The sequence below is a fragment of the Hyla sarda genome, unplaced genomic scaffold (assembly GCF_029499605.1).
Source record: "Hyla sarda isolate aHylSar1 unplaced genomic scaffold, aHylSar1.hap1 scaffold_3080, whole genome shotgun sequence".
Taxonomy (NCBI): Eukaryota; Metazoa; Chordata; class Amphibia; order Anura; family Hylidae; genus Hyla; species Hyla sarda.
The window spans coordinates 1-24,405 of record NW_026609804.1 but is presented as its reverse complement, the minus strand read 5'-3'; the positions used below and the strand labels follow the sequence as shown (position 1 = coordinate 24,405).

At 48.1% G+C, this 24,405-nt stretch overlaps 1 protein-coding gene across 1 annotated transcript; it reads left to right on the top strand.

The window, feature by feature from the left end:
* Positions 1 to 7,335: 7,335 nt before the first annotated feature.
* LOC130328486 (uncharacterized) lies at positions 7,336 to 23,775 on the top strand (the record flags this gene model as incomplete). The annotated part of the gene is made up of 7 exons (XM_056553467.1): positions 7,336 to 7,446; positions 13,627 to 13,722; positions 14,380 to 14,484; positions 15,420 to 15,515; positions 22,123 to 22,236; positions 23,058 to 23,132; positions 23,674 to 23,775. Coding segments are annotated over 7 exons (699 nt in total), but the record flags the coding sequence as incomplete, so codon positions are not given.
* Between the last annotated feature and the right edge of the window lie 630 nt (positions 23,776 to 24,405).

The window sequence follows — 24,405 nt, the reverse complement described above, 5'->3', positions numbered from 1 at the left end:
GGTCCTCACCCGACCCCGGCGAGTGGTCCCTACATCCAGAGGTCTTGGCGCGCCTCTGCGACCTCTGGGGCATTCCGGACGTGGACCTCTTCGTGTCCCGACACAATCGGAAGATCCTTCAGTTTGTGTCAAAGTCCCGGGACACTCAGGCTCTGGCCATGGACGCCCTAGTGATTCATTAAGCGGGGTTTACCCTACCCTATCTGTTCCCTCCTCTTCCGCTTCTTCCCAGGGTGCTGAGGAAGCTCAAGGCAGAGGGCGTCCCACGCCATTCTGGTAGCTCCAGATTGGCCCCGAAGGTCGTGGTATGCCGACCTGGTCAGGCTCCTGGACGACGCTCCACTGCGCCTTCCGCTCCGTCCGGACCTGCTCTCTCTCGGGGTCCTCTTTGCCACCCCAATTTACAGTCGCTGCATTTGACAGCGTGGCGGTTGAAACGACGGTTTTGAGGGCCCGCAGGTTCTCTTCCCAAGTCATTCGCACCATGCTCAAGGCTCGTAAACCCTCCTCTGCAAGGATTTACCACCGTACATGGAGGTCTTATTTTCGTTGGTGTGAAGCTCAGGACTTCTCCCCGGTGACCTTCTCTGTTCCCCATCTTCTCTCCTTTTTAGCAGTCTGGGTTGGAACTGGGGTTGTCTCTCAGTTCCCTTAAGGGTCAGGTTTCGGCCCTTACTGTTCATTTCCAGCGGCCCCTGGCTTCTAATCCTCATGTCCGAACCTTCCTGCAAGGAGTGGCGCACGCTGCTCCTCCTTATCGGTCTCCCTCTCCTCCTTGGGACTTGAATTTGGCCCTAAGTGCCCTCCAGGGTGCACCCTTTGAGCCCCTTAGAGAGGTGTGTCTCCGCCTCCTTTCTTGGAAAGTGGCGTTTCTGGTGGCTATCACCTCCATCCGGAGGGTGTCTGAATTGGCAGCTCTTTCCTGCCGTTCTCCGTTTCTGGTAATCCACCAGGACAAGGTTGTTTTCCGGACAGACCCTTCCTTTTTACCTAATGTGGTCTCGGCCTTTCATCTCAATGAGGACATTGTCCTCCCGTCATTTTGCCCGGCTCCTTCTCATCCTAGGGAGCGTTTACTGCACAAGCAAGGCGGCTACCTGGTCATCTTTGCACACTTTCTCGAGGTTTTATCGGGTTCATACTTTCGCATCGGCTGATGCTACCCTGGGGCGTACAGGTGTTGCAGGCGGCAGTGGATCAGCCGTCTGCCTGATTACTTATCTGCCCACCCAAGGGACGGCTTTGGTACGTCCCACTGTCTGTGTCCCCCAATGGAGCCGATAGAGAAAAGGAGATTTTTTTTTAACACTTACCGTAAAATCTCTTTCTCGAAGGATCCATTGGGGGACACAGCTCCCGCCCTTTTTGGGGTTTTTCCTTGGTTCTCTGTCCGAGGATGTGTTCAGTTATGTTTTTTCTTCTGGTTCTCGGACAGTTTTGGGTTTTTCCTTGACCTATTGGTCTCCTCCTATTGCTCTGGAACTTAAACTGACTAGCTCAAAGCCTGAAGGCGGGTGTATCCTGCTGGGAGGAGCTGACTTTTTTTATCACCATAGTGTCACACCTCCTAGAGACAGCAAGATACACCCACTGTCGGTGTCCCCCAATGGATCCTTCGAGAAAGATTTTTTATGGTAAGTGTTAAAAAAAATCTCCTTTTCCTCTGTAGCATACAACTTCTAATAAGTACTGGAAGGGTAAAGCTTTTTTTAATAGAAGTCATTTAAAAATCTGTTTAACTTTCTGGCACCAGTTGAGTTAAAAAAAATAAATAAATAAAAATAAAAAGTACCCCTTTAAGCACCTCGAAATCCTTCCCAGCATTAGGAACAAGATGTTCAAAGAAATCAAGGTAACAAATAGCATCAAAATTTTTTTCTTGGCTGTTCAGTCAAGTTGTGGGCAAGCCACTCTAATATAAAAAAGCACCCCTCTGTGTACTAGGCAGTGGATGAACCATAGTTGAGCTCAGATAGATCTTTTAGTAACATGGATATTTTTATACACTTTTAGCAGCTAATGTCAAATACTTTACCTTAATGATGATAATCAGAATGATGCTGGATTTCCATTTAATGAATTGTCATATCTGAGCCATTGGTAACATACCATTAGTCCAATTTCTGAGGGTCACAGTAGTTTGACCTATGCTGATTACTAAAATGAAGGTGTGCGGGTTCTAAGAAAGTGCATTTCCACTTTTCATCCTGTCTTCAGCTTTTTTTTTAGATGTCTGTGGGGTTAGACAATGGCCCAAATAATGTCTAGTGGATCTCCAGGTGCCTCTTTGGTTGATCCTTTGTGGAAGGGACATTAGTGACATTTCTTAGCAATATTGTACCAAAGTCTCTGATTTGACAACTTCTATAACTTCTACCACATACTAAAGTGACATACTCTCTAAATAATGCAAAATATATAGTAGATGGGTGTATTGTTAATACTGCAGGACTTCCTTTATGGGAGTGAGAGCTGAATTGCATAATGGCAATCATATTAACCCCTTAAGGACACATGACGTTCTCATACGTTTCCATTTCCGAGTCCTTAAGGACACATGACGTATGAGAACGTCATGTGTTTTACCGCCCCCCCGCAACCATCTGGAGCGGAGCCGGTCCCCGATGCCTGCTGAAATTGTTCAGCAGGCATCGGGGCATATCGCCCAGGGGGGTCATTATGACCCCCCATGTCGGCGATGGCCGCAGATCGCTGGACAATTCAGTCCAGCGATCTGCGGCGGATTCCGGGTCAATCGGGTCTCCGGTGACCCGGAATTATATACAGCCAGAGCCTGCAGGGGTGAGGTGGCACTGGTGCCACCTCACGATCGCCCTGATTCGTCGGCCGGATTACCAGCCGACCAATCAGGGTGCCTGCTGCGGGTGTCACTCCCGCAACCCGCTCCGCCCCTCTTCCGGAGGACGTGAGCGGGTGCGGGACGTGCACCCCGGGTTCTGGGGACCCAGATCCCCGGCGCCCCTGTTGGGATCAGGGCCCCAGGAGCAGCGGCGGCGGCGGAGACGACGAGGGACTGACCTGTGCAGCGAGGATCGTTGGAGGTGAGTGACAGCCTCCTGCTGTTGCTTAGCAACAGCTCCCAGCATGCAAAAAGGGCATGCTGGGAGCTGTAGTTATGCAACAGCAGGAGGCAGACCACCACAACTCCCAGCATGCCCTTATGGGCATGCTGGGACTTGTAGTTTTGCAACAGCTGGAGGCACATTCTTTCTATGGAAAAGTGTACCTTCAGCTGTTGTGTAACTACAACTCCCAGCTTGCACAATCAGCTAAAGTGCATGCTGGGAGTTGTAGTGGTGCATCTGGTGGTTGCATAACTACAACTCCCAGCATGCCCGTTTGCTGTCGGTGACTGCTGAGAGTTGTAGTTTTGCAACAGCTGAAGGCACACTGAGTTAAGTAGCAAACCAGTGTGTCTCCAGCTGTTGCTTAACTACAATCCCCAGCATCCCCAGCCAAAGTAGTATGCCTCCAGCTGTTGCATAACTACAACACCCAGCATGCCCTTCCGCTGTCCGTACATGCTGGGGGTTGTAGCTTTTGCAACAGCTGAAGGCACACTGGTTGCAAAACACTGAGTTTGTTACCAAACTCGGTGTTTCACAACCAGTGTGCCTCCAGCTGTTGCAAAACTACAACTCCCAGCATGCACTGATAGACCGTACATGCTGGGAGTTGTAGTTTTGCAACAGCTGGATGTTCCCCCCCCCCCCCCCCCCCAATGTGAACGTACAGGGTACACTCACATGGGCGGAGAATTACAGTAAGTATCCGGCTGCAAGTTTGAGGTGCGGCAAAATTTCTGCCGCAGCTCAAACTGCTAGCGAGAAACTACTGTGAACCCCCGCCCGTGCGACTGTACCCTAAAAACATTACACTACACTAACACACAATAAAATAAAAAGTAAAAAACACTACATATACACATACCCCTACACAGCCCCCCTCCCCTCCCCAATAAAAATGAAAAACGTCTGGTACGCCACTGTTTCCAAAACGGAGCCTCCAGCGGTTGCAAAACTACAACTCCCAGCATGCACTGATAGACCGTACATGCTGGGAGTTGTAGTTTTGCAATAGCTGGATTTCCCCCCCCCCCCAATGTGAACGTACAGGGTACACTCACATGGGCGGAGGATTACAGTAAGTATCCGGCTGCAAGTTTGAGCTGCGTCAAATTTTCTGCCGTAGCTCAGACTGCCAGCGAGAAACTACTGTGAACCCCCCGCCCGTGCGACTGTACCCTAAAAACACTACACTACACTAACACAAAATAAAATAAAAAGTAAAAAACACTACATATACACATACCCCTATACAACCCCCCTCCCCAATAAAAATGAAAAACGTCTGGTACGCCACTGTTTCCAAAACGGAGCCTCCAGCTGTTGCAAAACAACTACTCCCAGTATTGCCAGATAGCCGTTGACTGTCCAGGCATGCTGGGAGTTTTACAACAGCTGGAGGCACCCTGTTTGGGAATCACTGGCGTAGAATACCCCTATGTCCACCCCTATGCAAGTCCCTAATTTAGGCCTCAAATGCGCATGGCGCTCTCACTTTGGAGCCCTGTCGTATTTCAAGGCAACAGTTTAGGGCCACATATGGGGTATCGCCGTACTCGGGAGAAATTGGGCTTCAAATTTTGGGGGGGTATTTTCTGCTATTACCCTTTTAAAAAATGTAAAATTTTTGGGAAAACAAGCATTTTAGGTAAAAAAAATATATATTTTTTTACATATGCAAAAGTCGTGAAACACCTGTAGGGTATTAAGGTTCAAATTACCCCTTGTTACGTTCCCCGAGGGGTCTAGTTTCCAAAATGGTATGCCATGTGTTTTTTTTTTTTTTGCTGTCCTGGCACCATAGGGGCTTCCTAAATGCGGCATGCCCCCAGAGCAAAATTCGCTTTCAAAAAGCCAAATGTGACTCCTTCTCTTCTGAGACCTGTAGTGCGCCAGCAGAGCACTTTTCACACCCATATGGGGTGTTTTCTGAATCGGGAGAAATTGGGCTTCAAATTTTTAGGGGTATTTTCTGCTATTACCCTTTTTAAAATTGTAAAAATTTTGGGAAATCAAGCATTTTAGGTAAAAAAAAATATATATTTTTTTACATATGCAAAAGTCGTGAAACACCTGTAGGGTATTAAGGTTCACATTACCCCTTGTTACGTTCCCCGAGGGGTCTAGTTTCCAAAATGGTATGCCATGTGTTTTTTTTTGCTGTTCTGGCACCATAGGGGCTTCCTAAATGCGGCATGCCCCCGAGCAAAATTTGCTTTTAAAAAGCCAAATGTTACTCCTTCTCTTCTGAGACCTGTAGTGCGCCAGCAGAGCACTTTTCACCCCCATATGGGGTGTTTTCTGAATCGGGAGAAATTGGGCTTCAAATTTTGGGGGGTATTTTCCGCTATTACCCTTTTTAAAAATGTAAACATTTTGGGAAAACAAGCATTTTAGGTAAAAAAAATATATATTTTTTTTACATATGCAAAAGTCGTGAATCACCTGTAGGGTATTAAGGTTCACTTTACCCCTTGTTACGTTCCCTGAGGGGTCTAGTTTCCAAAATGGTATGCCATGTGTTTTTTTTTTTGCTGTCCTGGCACCATAGGGGCTTCCTAAATGCGGCATGCCCCCCAAAAACCATTTGTCGCTCCTTCCCTTCTGAGCCCTCTACTGCGCCCGCCGAACAATTAACATAGACATATGAGGTATGTGCTTATTCGAGAGAAATTGGGTTTCAAATACAAGTAAAAATTTTCTCCTTTTTATCCCTTGCAAAAATTGGGTCTACAAGAACATGCGAGTGTAAAAAATGAAGATTTTGAATTTTCTCCTTCACTTTGCTGCTATTCCTGTGAAACACCTAAAGGGTTAATACACTTACTGAATGTTTTTTTGAATACTTTAGGGGGTGTAGTTTTTATAATGGGGTATTTTATGGGGTATTTCTAATATGAAGACCCTTCAAATCCACTTCAAATCCACTTCAAAACTGAACTGGTCCCTGAAATATAGTGAGTTTGAAAATTTTGTGAAAAATTTCAAAATTGCTACTGAACTTTGAAGCCCTATGGTGTCTTCCAAAAGTAAAAACTCATAAATTTTATGATGCAAACATAAAGTAGACATATTGTATATGTGAACCCCAAAAAAATATATTTTGAATATCCATTTTCCTTACAAGCAGAGAGCTTCAAAGTTAGAAAAATGCAAAATTTTCATTTTTTTCATCAAATTTTGGGATTTTTCACCAAGAAAGGATGCAAGTTACCATAAAATTTTACCACTAAGTTAAAGTAGAATATGTCACGAAAAAACAATCTCGGAATCAGAATGATAACTAAAAGCATTCCAGAGTTATTAATGTTTAAAGTGACACTGGTCAGAATTGCAAAAAACGCTCCGGTCCTTAAGGTATAAAATGGCCTGGTCCTTAAGGGGTTAAAGAGAACCTGTGGCTAACCCACAAAAAATATGTTTGTGGCTATTAATAAATAGCTTATGGTGTCCTCATCATGTGCCTTTTTACAGTTTCTTGATGTGCCGTTCCATTTTTGAGATATAAGGGTTAATAGTTTGTCTGACAATTCAGGGAATAGTCAGTTGGGTGTGAACTTGTATTTAATAATGGAAGTCATGAAATGGTCAGGATTATACAGTCAGGGTGTGTGAATGTTTTATACTGAGGGGTCTATATGTCTAATTCACATCCCTGACTGTATAATCCTGACCATCACCTGATGTCACTCCTATCATTGCTATATATCTTTTGGTACTGGATTTGATGTGGATTTTCTTGCAGCTTTTTAGGTTTTTCTTTTTTTTATTCAAGTTCCCATTGATTTCCGTGTGAGCTTCGAAGTGGAACTGCTCTTAAAAAGTAGCCCTTTTTTTGTTAGGGCTGTTTTTAAATATTCCCTATTAGTCAAAGGGAGGTGGGAACTACAATACATAGTTTTTTCCTGTGTTAAAGGGGTATTCTGGGTATATACAACTTATCCCCTATCCAAAAGATAGGGGATAAGATGTATGATCACAGGGGTCTTGCTGGCACAGACATGAATTGAGGGGGCATGGCATGACATCACAGGGGGTGTGACGTCACGTCCCCGTCTTAGAAGCAGCGCCCGGCACAGAATGCTGGGGGCTGCACCGAGGTCGTGGGGGGGTCCCAGCGACGAGACCCCTGTGATCCATATCAGCAGGAGACCCTTTGCACACTACAGCTGTTCTGACATATGTATTTCATGCTGTTCTCATGCAATGTAAGGGGCATTTTATGAAGTATATATGTTTTGTTCTACAGGGGGTGAAACACATTTCAATCAGAATCAACCTCCTGCCTCCAGATTTGAAAATCCAGATCTATCAAAGGACTTGAGACCTCTTATGGGACCGGGAGCAGGCAGATATTCAGGTATCCCTCATTATGACTTGAAATTTTGATTTACCTTGGACCAAACTTATGGTGGCTTTAATGTGTTTTTTATTTTTTATAATTCTTTATTTCTCTATCGGCTCCATTGGGGGACACAGACCGTGGGTGTATGCTGCTGTCTCTAGGAGGTATGACACTATGGCAACAAAAAAAAGTCGGCTCCTTCCAGCAGGATATACCCGCCTCCAGGCCCTGAGCTAATCAGTTTAAGCTTAGTGTCTGAAGGAGGTGGATATGGTCTGGATTTCTCCGGACCAGGTCTTATGTTTTTTTATTTTCCTAGTTAGGGAATGTGTTTGTTTTTATTCCTTTTTCTTTCACGTTTTCAGGTGGGGAACTGCGGCTCACTGTTTCCCATTGCGATTGAGGGGGCACAGACATTGCGTATATGCGCTGTTAACCTCCTCTCGCCAACGGTCAGCGCCTGGGGTTGTACCTCATGGGTCCGGGTCCCCCTATTTCCCTGCTCGCCTTGCTCGCCCATGGTAGCTCGGTGTGATGCAGGTAACAGAAGGCTGACTGAAGACTTCACAGAAGAATCCATTAGGTAAGTTCTTCTGACCAGGTGAGTATATATTTTTCTCCCTTTAGGTGCTGACTTGCAACCTCTGGAGACCCTCATTTTTTGGCCCACCTTTCAGGATCTATGGGGCTGGCCTGTATTGAGGCTCTATCTTTATTCAAGCAGGGGCGAACAATGGCATTTTGGGCAGGAAGGGGTTACCTGGCTACTTTATTTTACGTACGTGCCGCGGCGTTTGTACTGTTCGGCGCACGGAGCGTCAACTTACTTTCAGTTTTGGCAGCACAGCTGCCGGCGGACTTGTGTATCGCCCGCGGGCGCAGACGCTAAGGACATGTGCGCCCGGGGCAAGGAGCGGGCGTCATTACTGTTGTTCTTCACGGCTGCTGGGGTGCTATAGCTCCGCCCACAGGGCCGCTGGAGCTTACTGGGGGCGCGAATTGCCCTCCAATCAGCGCCTTGCGTGCGATTTTCGGGGGCAGAGGCCAATTAGACAGTGCCTCTGCTCCAGGCACGCCCCACTATGGCTATTGGCTGGCCTGTTTCTCCCTCTCTTTCACTCAGAGCGGAGTTCTCCTCACAGCACAGCTGTAATGCCAAAATGCCTGGTTCTGCTGAATCCACTTGCTCTGCCTGCTCCTCTGCTGCCCCAGACCCCATGGATGCTCTTTCAGTTCCGGTGGATTCGGCCGCCCCTCCAGCCTGGGTTTCTTCCCTATCCCAGTATATGGCTGACTTGACTCAAGTCTCCCGTTCGGTGGCTGAAGCCTCCTGTGACGTGGTGTCTGCCCTGCGCCTGCCCTCTAAAGGGACCCGCTCCCCTTCTCCACATACCTCACGCTCTCAAAAGCGTACTAGGGGTGCATCATCTGACTCTTCCATTGAGTCTTCAGGTAGACGTGGGTCCCGCCCCTCCGGGTCTGGTCACAAACGTTGCTCCTCCAGAAGACGTTCCCGCAGTCGCCACTCTGCCTAGCCAGAGCCGCGTACCCGGTCAGGGCCGCCCCCCTCCAGGGTTGCCTCCACTTGTTCACATTCTCTTGGTGAACTGGCGGATGAGGCTTTCGAATCGGTGTCTGACTCTGATTGGATTCAATTGAAACGGTGAACTCATAAGAGACACCTTTCACTTAGAGGACCCAGGATCTTCGGAAGTGACTCCTGAAGTATCCTTTCATCGTGCTAAACCGGCACCTCAAAGGTTCAGCTCTCACGCTGAATTTGACACCCTTCTGGAATCTGCATAGAAACATCCAGACAAGAGGTTCCCGGGAATGAAGAAGGTTCAGGTGCGTTACCCATTCGACAAGGACCTTGTCTCTAAGGTGGTTTCCCCTCACTCGGTGGATCCACCAATTTCCCGCCTCTCTAAGGCTACCACACTGCCACTGGCAGATGCAGCTGCCTTCAAGGACCCAACGGACAAGAAGGTGGAGTCCTTAGCGAAGTTTGCCTCTGAAGCAGCAGGCTATTCTCTTCTTCCCACCTTCGCCTCGGCTTGGGTGTCCAAAGACCTATCGTTGTGGTGCTCAAAGATCCGTCAGGGTATCCAGGCGGGATCCCCCCCAGAGGATCTGTCTGCTTTGGTCCTCCAATGCTCTAAAGCTGAGGAATTTCTGTGCACAGCTTCTATGCAGTCAGCCCGTTGCGCTGCCTTTGCTGTGGGTCACCTAGCGGCCCTCCGCCGTTCCATGTGGCTTAAGGCTTGGGATGCGGATGCCGCTTACAAAAGGTCTCTCACCGAGCTTCTTATTACTGGTGCCCGTCTTTTTGGAAAGCGCCTTGACAAGATTATTTCTGAGGCGTTTTGCGGCCAAATCGGGCAACCGCAAACCCACTTCCGCATGAAGCGATGCCCCCACCCGCAGATTTTTCTCGTGTGGGAGGTCGTCTCTTATTTTTTCGAGACATCTGGACCACACACATTCAGGACTCTTGGGTCAGGGACGTGGTGTCCAACGGATACCTAATCGAGTTTGCCTCCCTCCCGAGGGATCGTTTTTTTCAGTCCTGGGCTCCCTGATCTCCTTCTCTGGCGAAGAAGTTTCAGGAGGCTCTCCAGTCCCTGCTTCTCCAGGGAGTTATTGTCCCCATTTCTCCAAGGGAACGTTTTCGGGGTATCTATTCATATCTTTTTGTGGTTCCCAAGAAGGGCGGTTCGGTGCGGCCAGTCCTGGACCTCAAGCGTCTCACCCGTCATCTTCTCATCCGCCACTTTCCAATGGAATCCCTCCGTTCGGTAGTGGCATCCATGGAACAAGGGGAATTTCTTTCTTCGGTGGACATCAAAGATGCCTACCTCCATGTTCCAATATTTCCCGGCCATCAACTGTACCTCTGTTTTGCGGTTCCGGAGGGGCATTTTCAATTCGTAGTCCTCCCCTTTGGTCTGGCCACTGCTCCTCGGGTCTTTACCAAGATCCTTGCGCCAGTGATAGCCCTGTTGCGGTCGAGGGGAGTCTCAGTAATCCCTTACCTAGATGACCTTCTCATCAAGGCTCCCACCAGAGTCCAGACCCTGGAGAATGTGGATCTCACCCTCCAGACCCTGGATCGCTTCGGGTGGATGGAAAACAGGGACAAGTCTGTCCTTTCTCCCACTCAGTCTCTGATCTTCCTGGGACTTCAATTCAACACGGCCTCTGCCAGGTTTTTCCTTACGCCGGACAATCGTCTGACACTACTGTCAGGAGTCCGCTCCCTTCGGGCCCAGGTCCCAGTTTCATTACCGTCCCCTTCAACTGGCGATTCTCTCTCGACGGGACAGATCTCCTCTGTCTCTCGATCGCAAGATTGCTCTCCCTCATCTGATCCATCAGTCTCTGCTCTGGTGGCTCCGCTGCCCCCTTCTTCTTCAGGAACGATCATTTCTTCCCCTCCACTGGCAGGTGGTTACAACGGATGCCAGTCTGTCGGGCTGGGGCGGTGTGTTCAGGGACTGGACGGTTCAAGGCCTCTGGTCTCCCCAGGAAGCTCTCTTCCGATAAACATCTTGGAACTGAGGGCGAATCTTCTTTGCCTTCTTCATTGGGAGTGCCTTCTTCAGTCCCGCCCTGTCCGCGTCCAGTCGGACAATGCCACGGCCGTGGAGTACATGAATCGGCAAGGCGGCACTCGCAGCTCGGCAGCCATGGCCGAGGTGACGAAGATTCTCTTCTGGGAGGAAAACAAGGTTCTGGCCATTCACATTCCGGGTGTGCTCAACTGGGAAGCGGACTTCCTCAGCCGGTCATCGGCCGACCCCAGCGAGTGGTCTCTGCATCCGGAGGTCTTCGCGCAGATCTGCGACCTCTGGGGCACTCCAGACGTGGACCTCTTCGCGTCTCGGCACAATTGGAAGATCCTTCCTTTTGTGGCGAAGTCCCGGGACCCCCTGGCGCTAGCTGTGGATGCCCTAGTGATTCCTTGGACAGGGTTTGCTCTGCCCCATCTGTTTCCTCCCCTTCTGCTCCTTCCCAGGGTTCTGAAGCTCAAAGCGGAGGGCGTTCCTGCCATTTTGGTGGCTCCAGATTGGCCGCGAAGGTCGTGGTACGCCGACCTGGTCAGGCTCCTGGACGACACTCCACTACACCTTCCACTCCGTTCGGACCTTGTGTCTCAGGGTCCTCTTTGGCACCCCAATTTACAGTCGCTGCATTTGACGGCGTGGCGGTTGAGACCACGGTTTTGAGAGCCCGCGGTTTCTCTTCCCAAGTCATTCGCACCATGCTCAGGGCTCGTAAACCCTCCTCGACAAAGATTTACCACCGTACTTGGCGGTCTTATTTTCGTTGGTGTGAAGCTCAGGTTTTGTCTCCTGTTACTTTTTCTGTTCCCTGTCTTCTCTCTTTCTTGCAGTCGGGTTTGGAACTGGGGTTGTCTCTCAGTTCCCTTAAGGGTCAGGTTTCGGCCCTTTCTATTCTTTTCCAGCGTCCTCTGGCTTCTAATTCTCATGTCCGGACCTTTCTTCAAGGAGTGGCGCATGCTGCCCCTCCTTATCGGTCACCTTCTCCCCCTTGGGACTTGAATCTGGTTCTGGGGGTCCTCCAAGGTGAACCTTTTTAACCCCTTAGGGAGGTGTCCCTGTGCCTCCTTTCTTGGAATGTGGCATTTCTTGCTATCACCTCCATTCGGAGAGTGTCTGAATTGGCAGCTCTCTCCTGCCTTTCTCCGTTTCTGGTGATTCATCAGGGCAAGGTTGTCTTCCGGCCAGATCCTTCCTTTTTGCATAAGGTGGTTTCGGCCTTTCATCTCAATGAGGACATTGTTCTTCCGTCCTTCTGTCCCGCTCCTTCTCATCCTAAGGAGCATTTACTCCACAAACTGGATGTGGTTCGGGCTGTTAGGTCTTACCTCTCTATCACTTCTTCGTTTCTTCAGTGTGATTCCTTTTTCGTCCTTACGGAAGGTCATCGCAAGGGACAACCTGCTTACAAGGCCACCATTTCTCGGTGGATCCGGTCTGCCATTTCGGAAACCTATCGCTGTAGGGGGAAGGTTCCTCCCTTCAGGGTTGTGGCTCATTCTACCCGTTCTGTTGGGGCATCCTGGGCTCTCCAGAACAAGGCCTCGGCCTCGCAGATTTGCAAGGCGGCTGCTTGGTCGTCTTTGCACACTTTCTCGAGGTTCTACCGGGTTCATACCTTCGCATCGGCTGATGCTAGTCTGGGCCGTAAAGTGCTGCAGGTGGCAGTGGAACAGCCGTCTGCCTAACTGATTATCTGCCCACCCAAGGGACGGCATTGGTACGTCCCACGGTCTGTATCCCCCAATGGAGCCGATAGAGAAAAGGAGATTTTTTAACACTTACCGTAAAATCTCTTTCTCGAAGGATCCATTGGGGGACACAGCTCCCACCCATTTGGGTTTCTCTTTGGTTTTCTGTCCGAGGGTGTGTTCAGTTATATTTTTTCTTCTGGTTCTCGGACAGTTCGTGTTTTTTCCTTGACCTGTCGGTCCTCTCCTATTGCTCTGGTACACAACCTGATTAGCTCAGGGCCTGGAGGCGGGTATATCCTGCTGGGAGGAGCCGACTTTTTTTGTTGCCATAGTGTCATACCTCCTAGAGACAGCAGCATACACCCACGGTCTGTGTCCCCCAATGGATCCTTTGAGAAGGAGATTTTTTAACACTTACCGTAAAATCTCTTTTTTCTAAATTTTAAATGTAAGCAAGCGACACAGCCATCCCTACACAAAAGGAGTGGTGTTTTTAATGTTAGTGGCAATCCCCAACATTCAATTTCATTCTTGTCCAGTTAAAGGGGTATTCTGGCATTATGCATCTTGGCCTCACGCCCCCTCCCATGGAAATGAATGGAGGGGGAGGGTGTGACATCACTAGGGGGCGTGGCTGTGACATCACATCCAGTTTGCAGCTTTCTGGCGGCCGTCCACTCCTGCCATTCCAAGAAGCCCTTTCCTTTTTCCTCTTCCACAGGCTGCTTCTTCCCGTGCTGTAGTTGGAGTCTTATGACACTCCATGGTACAGTGCACTAGGACCCCACAGCTACTCTTCCCATCAACATCCTGAACAGGCTGTAAACACTGTCTGGGTTGGTGTCTGTTCATAAATAGGCATCCCTTTTTTCCTGTGATTTTTGTGATTAATATGAGGTTTTATTAGCTTACTTTGTAATGATCTTATTCATTTATAGAACCTGGCAGTCGTTTTAACCAAAATGAGCAGTTTCCTGGTCCCAGGATTGACAGCAGTGGATCTCTTGATAAGATGAAACCTCTCTTAGGTTCAGGTAATTGTAAATATGGAGGATGTGAAAGACATCAGCTTTATTGCATGATGATGCTCCGGATCTGTTTTACCTGGCCAGAATTTGGTGCTTATTGTCTTCTATGGACAGCACCTCTATATGCCTCCGATTGGTATGTAGAATCGCATGCTACATTGTGATGCTGTAGTGCAGTGTTTCCCAACCAGGGTGCCTCCAGCTGTTGCAAAACTACAACTCCCAGCATGCCCGGACAGCCTTTGGCTGTCCGGGCATGCTGGGAATTGTAGTTTTGCAACAGCTGGACGCACCATGATTGGGAAACACTGCTTTAGTGCAATAGCTTTACACAGATAAATGATTGAAATGCTTCAGCCCTTCAAAGTAAATCTTACCAAATTAGCACCTATTAAACAATGACGAACAAGTGACATGTTTGTCACTTTTTAAATGTCTATTGTCCAGGATATTGTGAGTCTCTGGATTTGCTGTATTCACAAAGTATAATATTGGGATGTGCTGTGTTACCAATCATTCATGAGGGGCATGCACCAAAGCCACTATGCACTGTCTAGTCAGCATCAACAGTGTCAAAGCAGCTTTTGTAGCCAGATGTCACAATATCTTCCCCCCTCAAATCATCTAATGTGTTTTGTTTTGTAATATTATTTTATTTTACAGGTTCAGAAACACATTTCAGGCAAATTCCGGGCTCCAGGTTTGATAATACAGATCCTTCTAAGGATTCAAGACTTCTCATGGGGCAAGGAGCAGGAAAATATCCAGGTATTCCACATTGTGCACATTTGTGACCCACATAAGAAATGTTGTGAAAGCCTCTCTGAAACCTGGGATTTACATTGGTAATACTATTGAAAGGGTTGGCCAATTTTTCTACTGCTTGTTAAGAATACCAAAAATGGAAGCTATACCCACCCGTTTAATCAGTCCTTTCCTCTGGATCTCTCTACATGCGTGCAACGATAATATGCCCGTATACACAAGTCACCTCTGTAGACAGTCACTGGCCTCTGTAATATACAGCAGGAGAACACTGGAGCCAGTGATAACTAAGGCTGGGTTCACACCACGTTTTTGCAATACAGTTCCCGTATACGTTTTCAATTTGAAAACCTTATGGAACCGTATTGAAAACTGTATGCATTGACTCTCCATTGAAAACCATATGCCAAAAGATGCATCAGGTTGTGTCCATTTTGGATCCTGGACGGTTTTGTCAGTTTTTTTTTCCCGTACCCAAAACCGTAGCCTACCACGGTTTTTGGTCTGGGTAAAAAAACATATTGAGATGTATACTTCTTTATTTTTATTTAACATGGGAGTCAATGGGAACCATACAGAACCGATTTCACCAGTTTTTAACTTTACACAGTTTTTTTCTTGGAATTTCAATCAAACAAGTAAAACTTTATTCATAATGGAGGGAAAAGTAATTTTTTTTAGTTGTTTTGAGGAATCAGTTTTTCATCAAAACCCTGATACGGAAACTGTATTGCAAAAACATGATGTGAACCCAGCCTTATACAGGTGTTTTTGCTACAGCTATATAAACAAAGCCAAAGGTGAGGACTGGAGTAGCGGCACTTTCTTCTGTGACATGAAGCAAAAGTCTGTCATCGCTGGTGATTTTCTTTCCCGCACTATGAAAATAGCAACTCTGCTCCCTGAGATTGTGTTATAATTCTGTGATTCATTTACAGAACCTGGCAGTCATTATAAACAGAATGAGCCATTTCCTGGTTCCCGGATTGACAACAGTTTATACCCCGATAAGACAAAACTGCTACCTGGAGAAGGTAACTGCACATGTTCATGATGGGGGGAAATTACAGTATATCCTATAGATGCATTATTGGATGTTTTGTGGAAATTGTTTATCACCTTTAACATAGTACCAAACTAAAATAACCTAGTAGGAGGGTCCTGAGTCCAGAGAGATTCTACTAATGACATAGGGTCCTATCCCAGAGGATTTAATGGACACATGGTCTGTCATATTAAATTCCTAAAGACATAGGACGTAAATGTACATCCTGAGCCGCTGGTATTTAGCGCACCAGGACATACATTTACATCCTATACAGGAGGCGAACATCGGGTCTGTGCTCACATCATGCATTGCAGGTCCCGACTGCGATCACGCTGATGTCTGCCATTAACTCCTCAATACAGATCACGTCATCTGCAGCAAGATGGATGCATGGCCGCGGGGATCAGATCAGCCAAGATGGCAGACCGAGGTTCCCTCACCTGCCTCCGTCCATCTTCCCCGCGTCGTCTTCTCTGGTCTGACATGGAGCAGACCAGAGAAGATCGCCAATAATACTGATCAGTGCCATGCCTATGCATAGCACTGAACAGTATTAGCAATCAAATAATTGCTTTAAATAGTCCCCTATGGGGCCAAAAAAAAAAAATATTTATGTAGAGGATTCCATACGTTGAACGGCGTAAATGTAAAAACAAAAAAGTCCAACATTGCTTTGTTTTGGTCACCTCTCATTCCAAAATAAAATAATAAAATGTGATCAAATACTCTAAATACTATGCAAAAGTCATGCAAAAAAAAAACCCTACAGATTACGGCATAAAAAATGAGCACTCATACAGCCCCGTATACAAAAAAAAAAGTGAAAGTCGTAGGTGGTAAGAATAGGGCAATTTTTTTACATATTTTGTTAAATGTAAAAATAGAAAAAATAAAAGCAGTACGATAATAGAAAAGTATGTTATTATGGGAATCATTATATTCATATTGACCCACAGAATACAAAAAATTGTCATTTTTACTGTATAGTGTACAGCGTAAAAATGAAACCCTCCTAAATGTGCAAAATTTCAGTTTTCTTTTCAATTTCCTCATACACATAATTTTTTCGGTTTGACATCCATTTTATGGTGTCATTACAAAGTACAATTGGTAATGCAAAAAAAGAAATAAAAAGCCCTCACATGGGTCTGTATATGGAAATATAAAAGAGTTATGATTTTTAGAAGGCGAGGAGAAAAAAAACGAAAACGCAAACATTTTAATTGGCTGTGTCCTTAAAGGGGTACTCTGCTGCTCAGCGTTTGGAACAAACTGTTCCAAAAGCAGGAGCCAGTCCTGGGAGCTTGTGACGTCATTGCCCCGCCCTCTCATTACGTCACGCCCCCCCTCAATGCAAGTTGTGACGGCTGTCATGCCCCCTCCCATAGACTTGCATTGGGGGGGGGGGTGACATCATGAGGGGACGGGGTAATGACGTCACGCGCTCCAGGCGCTGGATCCCGCGTTCGGAGCAGTTTGTTCCAAATGCTGGGCAGCGGAATACCTCTTTAAGGCTAAAATGGGCTGTGTCCTTAAGGGGTTAAATAATTATTGAGTCCCTGTTGTCCTGCTTGCCGCCTCCTGCAAAATGTGTGTATAAATGTGTCCTGCACAATCAGGCAATAAATACAAATGGCTCAGTCACATCTGCCTTGTGATTCTGTTCATAAGCAAAAACCATGATGAAGTGCCAGGTCTGTCACACAACAGATACTGGTGGCCTCTAACTGATCCTATTGCCTTATTATGAGACATCTGTATTCTTTTTGTCAAAATCCCCAAAAATAGAGCAAAACCTACCTTTAAGCTCCAGCACATATGTGAATGTAGCCTAAGTTGGTATTTCTTTGTGCCTGTTGTTAAAGGAGCATGTGCCTAACCCACTTTCATGTTGTCCAGCGTGAACAGCTTCTGAGCAGCTTCTGTTGTAAGATATCGCAATATCTAAGCGTCTTTTCAACAATTATGTTTCTTGGTCGCCTTATTGGGGAATACAGACACAATGGGTATTATGCTGCTGTCCACTAGTAGGCTGACACTAGGCAAAAAAAAGAAGTCTGCTCCTCCCAGCAGGATATACCCGCCTACAGGCACTGAGCCAGTGAGTTTTTAGCTTAGTGTCAGTAGGAGGCAGACACAGGTCTGGAGTTCTCTCCAGACCTGGTGTTTTCTGTTTTATTATTTTCTAGCTAGGGATGTTAAGTTAAGGTTTTTTCCCTTTAGTTATTTTTCTAGGTTGGGCGACAGGAGCATGGCGCTACCTGATCACCCACATGCGATGAAGGGGCACGGTGCATAGAGTATGGGCCGTTAAACCCTTCTCTCCAACAGCCAGCGCCTGGCAGAGTACGCTGGGTCCGGGTCCCCCACTTGCCCCTGCCGCCATACTATGGCAGTTTGGTGTGATGCAGCGTGGTTTTTAGCTGGCCGAAGACTTCAGGGTAAGTATAGGAAGATGAGGTCTGCGGGTGAGTATGTACTACATTCCCCCTTCCATTCCTCCTCTACCTTCTAGGGGTCCTATACACTATGCCCAGCTCCTCGGCTGCCATTGCTGGTGGCTGCTCTGGACAAGACCCCTCATGGCCCCAGCGCCAAACCTGTAGGGGTCAGTCCGGTGGCCTGTCTCCCTCCCTCACCCGGCCACTCAGCTCCCCAGCTCCACTAAGCTATGGACATTTTTCCCCAGCTCCTCTCACCCCATGTCGGCTAGCTGGCTGACGGACTAAGGTTCCCCTCCCCCCTGTACCTGTGTTGCAGCAGGCTTAGTGAGGCTGCATTTCATGGCCTTCTATGGGAACGGGTCTCTGGTCCATGGCCTTCTATGGGAACGGGTCTCTGGTCCGTGGCCGGGCAGTGCAGCAGTGGGGACGGGCCGGCCGAATCAGGCATTCAGTCTCTGGCCTGGTCCGTGGGGCTGCCATTGGGGAGACGCGTTTTTGCACCGTTACTTCTCTTTTCCCTGCTGCCGGCACCCTGATCATGCAGCCCTGACCCCGTTTGGTCCCCAGCCTGGTTTATGGGACGGCTTCCGGGGAGGCGCGGTATCCAGCGTGCTGCGATTCCCGGCTGCCCGCTGGTGCTCCATAACTTTAGTCCCCTGGCAACTTGCATCCTCCCTGTCAGTGGTCCAGACCTAGGGATAGTCATCGGCATGGCTCGACTTCCATATCATTCCTTGGGGAATTTCAGGAAACCTGACAGCACCTGTCTGTTTCGTTCGCCACCGGTCATCAGGGCCAGGTCTGCTGTGCCTGAAGTTCCGTTCTCCCCTCTACCTGTGTGAGGTACCTGAACAGGGTGACATGGCGTGGGTGACAAATTCTCTGCAGCTTCCGTAGGCTAATCCAGTGTAATCTGGTGAGTGTGTCATCTGCCACAGCTGCTGTGAGTGAGAGTAGACCGATGTACAATAGACCCTCTTTGATTCCTAGGGAGTACGTAACGCCTGCCGCATCTGCAGTTCCGGTACCCCACTATACGTGTGAGTGGACCGATGTAGGTTGGACACTCTGCGATGCCCATGGATGGCGTGATGTTTACCACATCTGCGTTTGCAGTTACGGCACTCCACTGTGAGTGGGAGTTGCAACGTATAATGGACCCTCTACAACTCTTAGGGAATACTTGACACCTGCTGCATCCGTGGCTGCAGTTCCGGTTCCCCACTATACGTGTGAGTGGACCGATGCTAATTGGACCCTCTGTGATGCCCATAGACAGCACGATGTCTGTCACATCTGCACTGGCAGTTCCGGTACCCCACTGCATGTGGGAGTTGACGATGGGGTGATCCTGCGTGTGCTGAGCACTCTCTATCACGTACAGGGGAACGTGCGGTCTGCCACACTGCAGCTGAGATTCCGGTCCCCCACTTCCTTTGGGAGGTGTCCTATTACGGTCCCTCCAGGTGCAATGTACCACCTTTGCAAGCAGCAGCAACCCCTTTATCGCTGCCATGTGTTATGTACCATGGGTGTACAGTCATGTCTGCTATTGTCCTGGTCAGAAGCCTATGCAGTGATTGCCTCTTTCACGGTGGCGGTTCTAGTACTCTTCTACTGGTACGAGGGGCTCTGTAGAGTGACCCTGTGTATTCACCGGGCTCTGGACAGTCATGGTGTCCTTTTCCTCCCTTCCTTATGTGAAGTATCAATGGTTTTATAGGGGCAGTACATTGTGGACTACCTACTGTACTCCCCCCCCCCCCCCTTTTTTATAGAAAGGGCAGGTTTGCGGAGTACCTGCATGGGTCATTAGAGCCTTTTCTCTTCCCCCTTCCACGGGGGGGAGTCGTTCACAGTCATGCGTGGACTGACATTGTATACAGGTCGGGGCTTAGTGGATTCCGACTCTGGCTAGTCCAGGGTTCACATTTCCCTTCCCAGAAAAGGTATCATGGTGAGCTACTCTACTGCTCTGGCTGGTTCATCCATCAAATTTTTCTCCATGGCATGGGTATTAGTTTTCTTGCTACCTATTTCTATTGCCTACGATACGATGCCTGCTATTAATCATGCAGTAATTTTTCACACCCTGGCTCATGGGCAGGTTTCGTAGGTGGCCTATTTTTTCTCCTGCTGGGATGGTTACTGCTCTCACCCCCCCTGTTTTTTCTGCGTGGGGTGTTGGTGACCCTGGCGTGGTTTCTACTCTAGTTAACCTGACCCTCATGTGGCACTCTCCTTCAGGGTAACTTGCTTAGGCTACATCCGGGCAGTCCTTGTGCGGTTTCTGCATCAGTCTCGATGCGGCATTTCCGTCCTCTTTCGGGGTGGGTGTCAGTTGTTCAGTGACTGGACAACAGTCTGGTGGGCGACCTCCAGCGCCCAGATAATGTCTTCTGTTTATGTGCCTTATTGTTTCCGCTGGACTGACACCGGAGCTGGGTCCCTTCTGTCTCTCTCTCTGTGCCTTGCCTTCTGGGCTGTGTTTCCTTGGAGTCATCCAGTCCGTTCTGACCGCTCGGATCCAATGCTCAGTGCTAGTGTTGCCTGTTGCTCTGCCTGCCGTTCCCTCTAAGGGTATGCAACTTCGTTCATGGTGGTCCCATACTTGTTCAGGACCCTTTGTGTTGTGCTATCTTCCAGGTGGCAGTTACATGTCCCGGTCTCCAAGGTAGTTTCCCTATTCTTTTCGGCCTAGGGCTCTTCACCTGGGGCGTTTTGCCCCGGCTTGGGCTTGCTTAGCCACTTCTGGTGTGGGACCCCGTGGTCCCTCAACTTATTCCCGGATGTAGGACCCTCTGGTTCTCATGAAGACTGTTCCAGGGTTTCCAGATAGTTCTAACCTCCTTACCGACCTGTTTGTCTCTCATCGTCTCCCTCTGGGGTGAACGGACCTTGTGGCCGAGGGCCCTTCTGTCCTCCTGGTTACCTCTGTCTGGCAATTCGCACCTAGATGGGTGTTGTACTCCCGTCGCCCTCAATTTTCCTCGCCTTTCCAGGCGATACTGTGTGCTCTTTGAGTTTCGTCTTCCACCCGGTCCCTTGGCAGCATGGCCTTGGGACTGTGGTTCGGTGTCCGGGTCTCTCGGTCCGAGCAGTCAGCAATGTGCTCCTGCCCTAGTCGTCTTCTGGGCCGGAGTGTTGTGCGTTTGGGCCTGGACATGGATCTTGTTTGTCTGTCTTTCTTCTCCTTTTCCGGCGGCTTCTAGTTCCACCTTCTGAAGGTTTTGCACTCTGCTGGGCATGTTCAGCTGCCGCCTTCTTGTCATTCTCTCTTCTCTGCCTCAGTCCTGTAGTTGCAGCTGGCCTCCTAGTGGGACTCTCGCTTCGGGCCTGTCCTGCATGCTTCTCTTCTGGCAGCTGGAGTTTCCTCGCCATGTTTGTTTGCTTTGTGGAACCCCTGAATTAGAGTTATCTTGTCGCTCTCTCTTCCACGTTTGGGCCAGGCCTCGGTGGTCCTGTGCCTTATGTTTTTTCTGTGGTGTTCGCCCTCCGGCCAGGGGGCTGACTGGCCGTCAGGCCCCAGATGTTGCATTTGTTTAGAGGTTGGACCACCATCCTTGCTTGGTTCCTTCCATTTCAGGTCCTAGCTCTCCCCTCATGTTTTGTGGGTGTTTCCAGGTGGTGGGTTTCCTGTTTCCTCCTAGGCCTCTTCAACGTTCCTGTGCGATTGGGTATAGTTCAGTCCCTGAATTGCTCTTCCCCTTTCTGGCGGTTGTTTTTCCTACCCCAGGGACTGCTTTGGGACGTCCCATGGTCTCTGTGTTCCCCCTAAAAGGCGACCGAGAAAAGGAGATTTTCTTTGTACTCACCGTAAAATCTCTTTCTCGTAGCCTTCATTGGGGAACACAGCACCCACCCATTTATGGTTCCTGGTCAGGTTGTTTTGTTGCCTGTTTGTTACTTTTGTCCTTCGGATGAATCTCCTTTGTTTGTCTTCTCCTTCTGCTTTGTGACACAACTGATTAGCTCTGTGCCTGAAGGCGGGTATTTTCTGCTGGGAGGAGCAAACCTCTTTTTTTGCCTAGTCTCAGACTCCTAGTGGACAGCAGCATAATACCCATGGTACTCTGTGTTCCCCAATGAAGGCTACGAGAAAGAGAATTTACGGTCAGTACAAAAAAATTCTTCTTTTTCATTCCTCAGGTCCTGAAACACATTTCAGTCACAGTCAGGGCATTTCTGGCTCCAGATATGATAATCAAGGCCCCTCTAAGGAAGCAAGACCTCTGGTTGGACAAGGAGCAGGCAGATATTCAGGTATTGCCCATTGTGACTTACAAAGTTATGATTTATGTGGGAAATGTATTAATGCCTCTCCTCTCAGCTGTGCTTTACATTAGCAATACGGTTAAAAGGGTTGTCTTAATTTCCTACTGCTTCTAATATAAAAGTGTTCTATTATAAAAATATCAGCTGTACTCGTTTAAAGTGGTGTTCCGGCTTTATACATCTTATCCCCTATTCAAAAGATAGGGGATAAGATGTATGATCGCAGGGGTCCTGTCGCTGGGGACCCCCGCCATCTTGGTGCAGCCCTGGCATTCTGTACAGGGTGCTGTCTACCAGACGGGGACGTAACGTCACAGCCACATCCCCTAGTGATGCCACGCCCCCTCCATTCATGTCTATGGGAGGGGCGTGACAGCCGTCGCGCCCCTTTCCATAGACATGAATGGAGGGGGCTTGGCGTGATGTCACTAGGGAGCGTGGCCATGACATTACCACTGCAGCCATGTAAGCAAACCTGCGGCCATTTATACTGGTGAATATAGTGTCTATTGTTGTTACTAGAACAATAACAGAGAGTAGGATATTTTTCCCCATAAGTTGGACAATTAAATCATCACCCCCCTCAAGTCCTGAAAATATAGGAAATAAGCCCCAATATCCTATTACTCTCCTCATATCACACCCAGAGTTCAGAAAGCTGGTAGGGTCCTCGCTCTATAGGACTATTGTAACTCTCCCTCTGCTTTCTTCATATGCTGTATTTGCTGGTGATTTTCTTTCCGGTGTGACCAAAATTGCAATGCTTCTCGTTGAGATTGTGTTATAATTCTATTATTATTTATTTACAGAACCTGCCAGTCATTATAAGCAGAATGAGCCGCTTCCTGGTCCCCACGATAAGACAAAACCACCACCTGGAGCAGGTAACTACAGATGTTCATGATCAGAGAATTTAACAATTATCATACTGATTATTATTGTTGGATTAGTGGATGTTTTAGTGAATGTGAAAGCAGTTATGACATGGACAACGTTTATCACCTATCAGCAGTCCCCACTGGTCTCTAGTAAGGGGGGCCCAAGCCCCAATTCCAGAGGAGTTTGAATGTAGGCATGGTCAGACATGGTCTGTCATATACAGATCAGGCCATAAATACATAGAGCTCTGTCACACCTGCTTTGTGTTTTTTCTATAAGAGGAAAACATGACGCAGTGCTGGATCTGTAGCACCACCATGGCGACTAACTAATCCTATTGACAGCTCTGTTTTTCCTGTCAAAAAGGACAAAATCTAGAGCCTCCAGCACAGATGTGAATTCACATTTCTTTGTGCCCATTGTTAAAGGTGTATGTGCCTAAGCCGGCTGTCATGTTATTAAGGGTGAACAGAGCCAAAGCAGGTTCTGTAGCATAATCTACAATATCTATGGGTATTATCAAAACTTTGTTTTTTCATTTCACAGGTTTCAATCAGACTCAGGGCATTTCTGGTACCAGATTAGATAATCTGGGCCCCTCTAAGGAACTTAGACCTCTGATGGGGCAAGGAGCAGGCAGATATTCAGGTATTCTGCATTTGGACTTACTCAGCTGTGATTCACATGAGAAATGTTGTCAAAGCCTCTCTCCTCTGCTTAACGGTGGTAATACTATTAAAGCTGTTTTCTGAATTTCCTTACTTTTTAGATTTCTTGTGCAAAAATATGAGCTATACTCACTTTAGTTATGACTGGGGGGGGGGGGGGGGGGGCAGAAAAATTGGAGAAAAAAATGTTTTTTGTTCCACTTGTTTTCCCAAAGCCATTTGCTTTTCTTGAACATGTTATTTATTTTTCCTCCTCTCAGTAAAATGGTGAGAGCAATATCCAGTACTGAAATCATTTTCAATTCGTAAAACTACTCCACACTTACCGTATTTATCGGGGTATACCACGCACCGGCCTATAACACGCACCCTCATTTTACCAAGGATATGTGGGTAAAAAAAGTTTTTTACCCAAATATCCATGGTAAAATGAGGGTGCGTGTATACCCCGATACACCCCCAGGAAAGGCAGGGGAAAGAGGCCGTCGCTGCCCACTTCTCTCCCCCTGCCTTTCCTGGGGTCTAGAGCCCTGCTGCCGACCCTTCTCTCCCCCTGGCTATCGGCGCCGCTGCCCGTTCTGTCCCCCTGACTATCGGTGTCGGCGCCCCA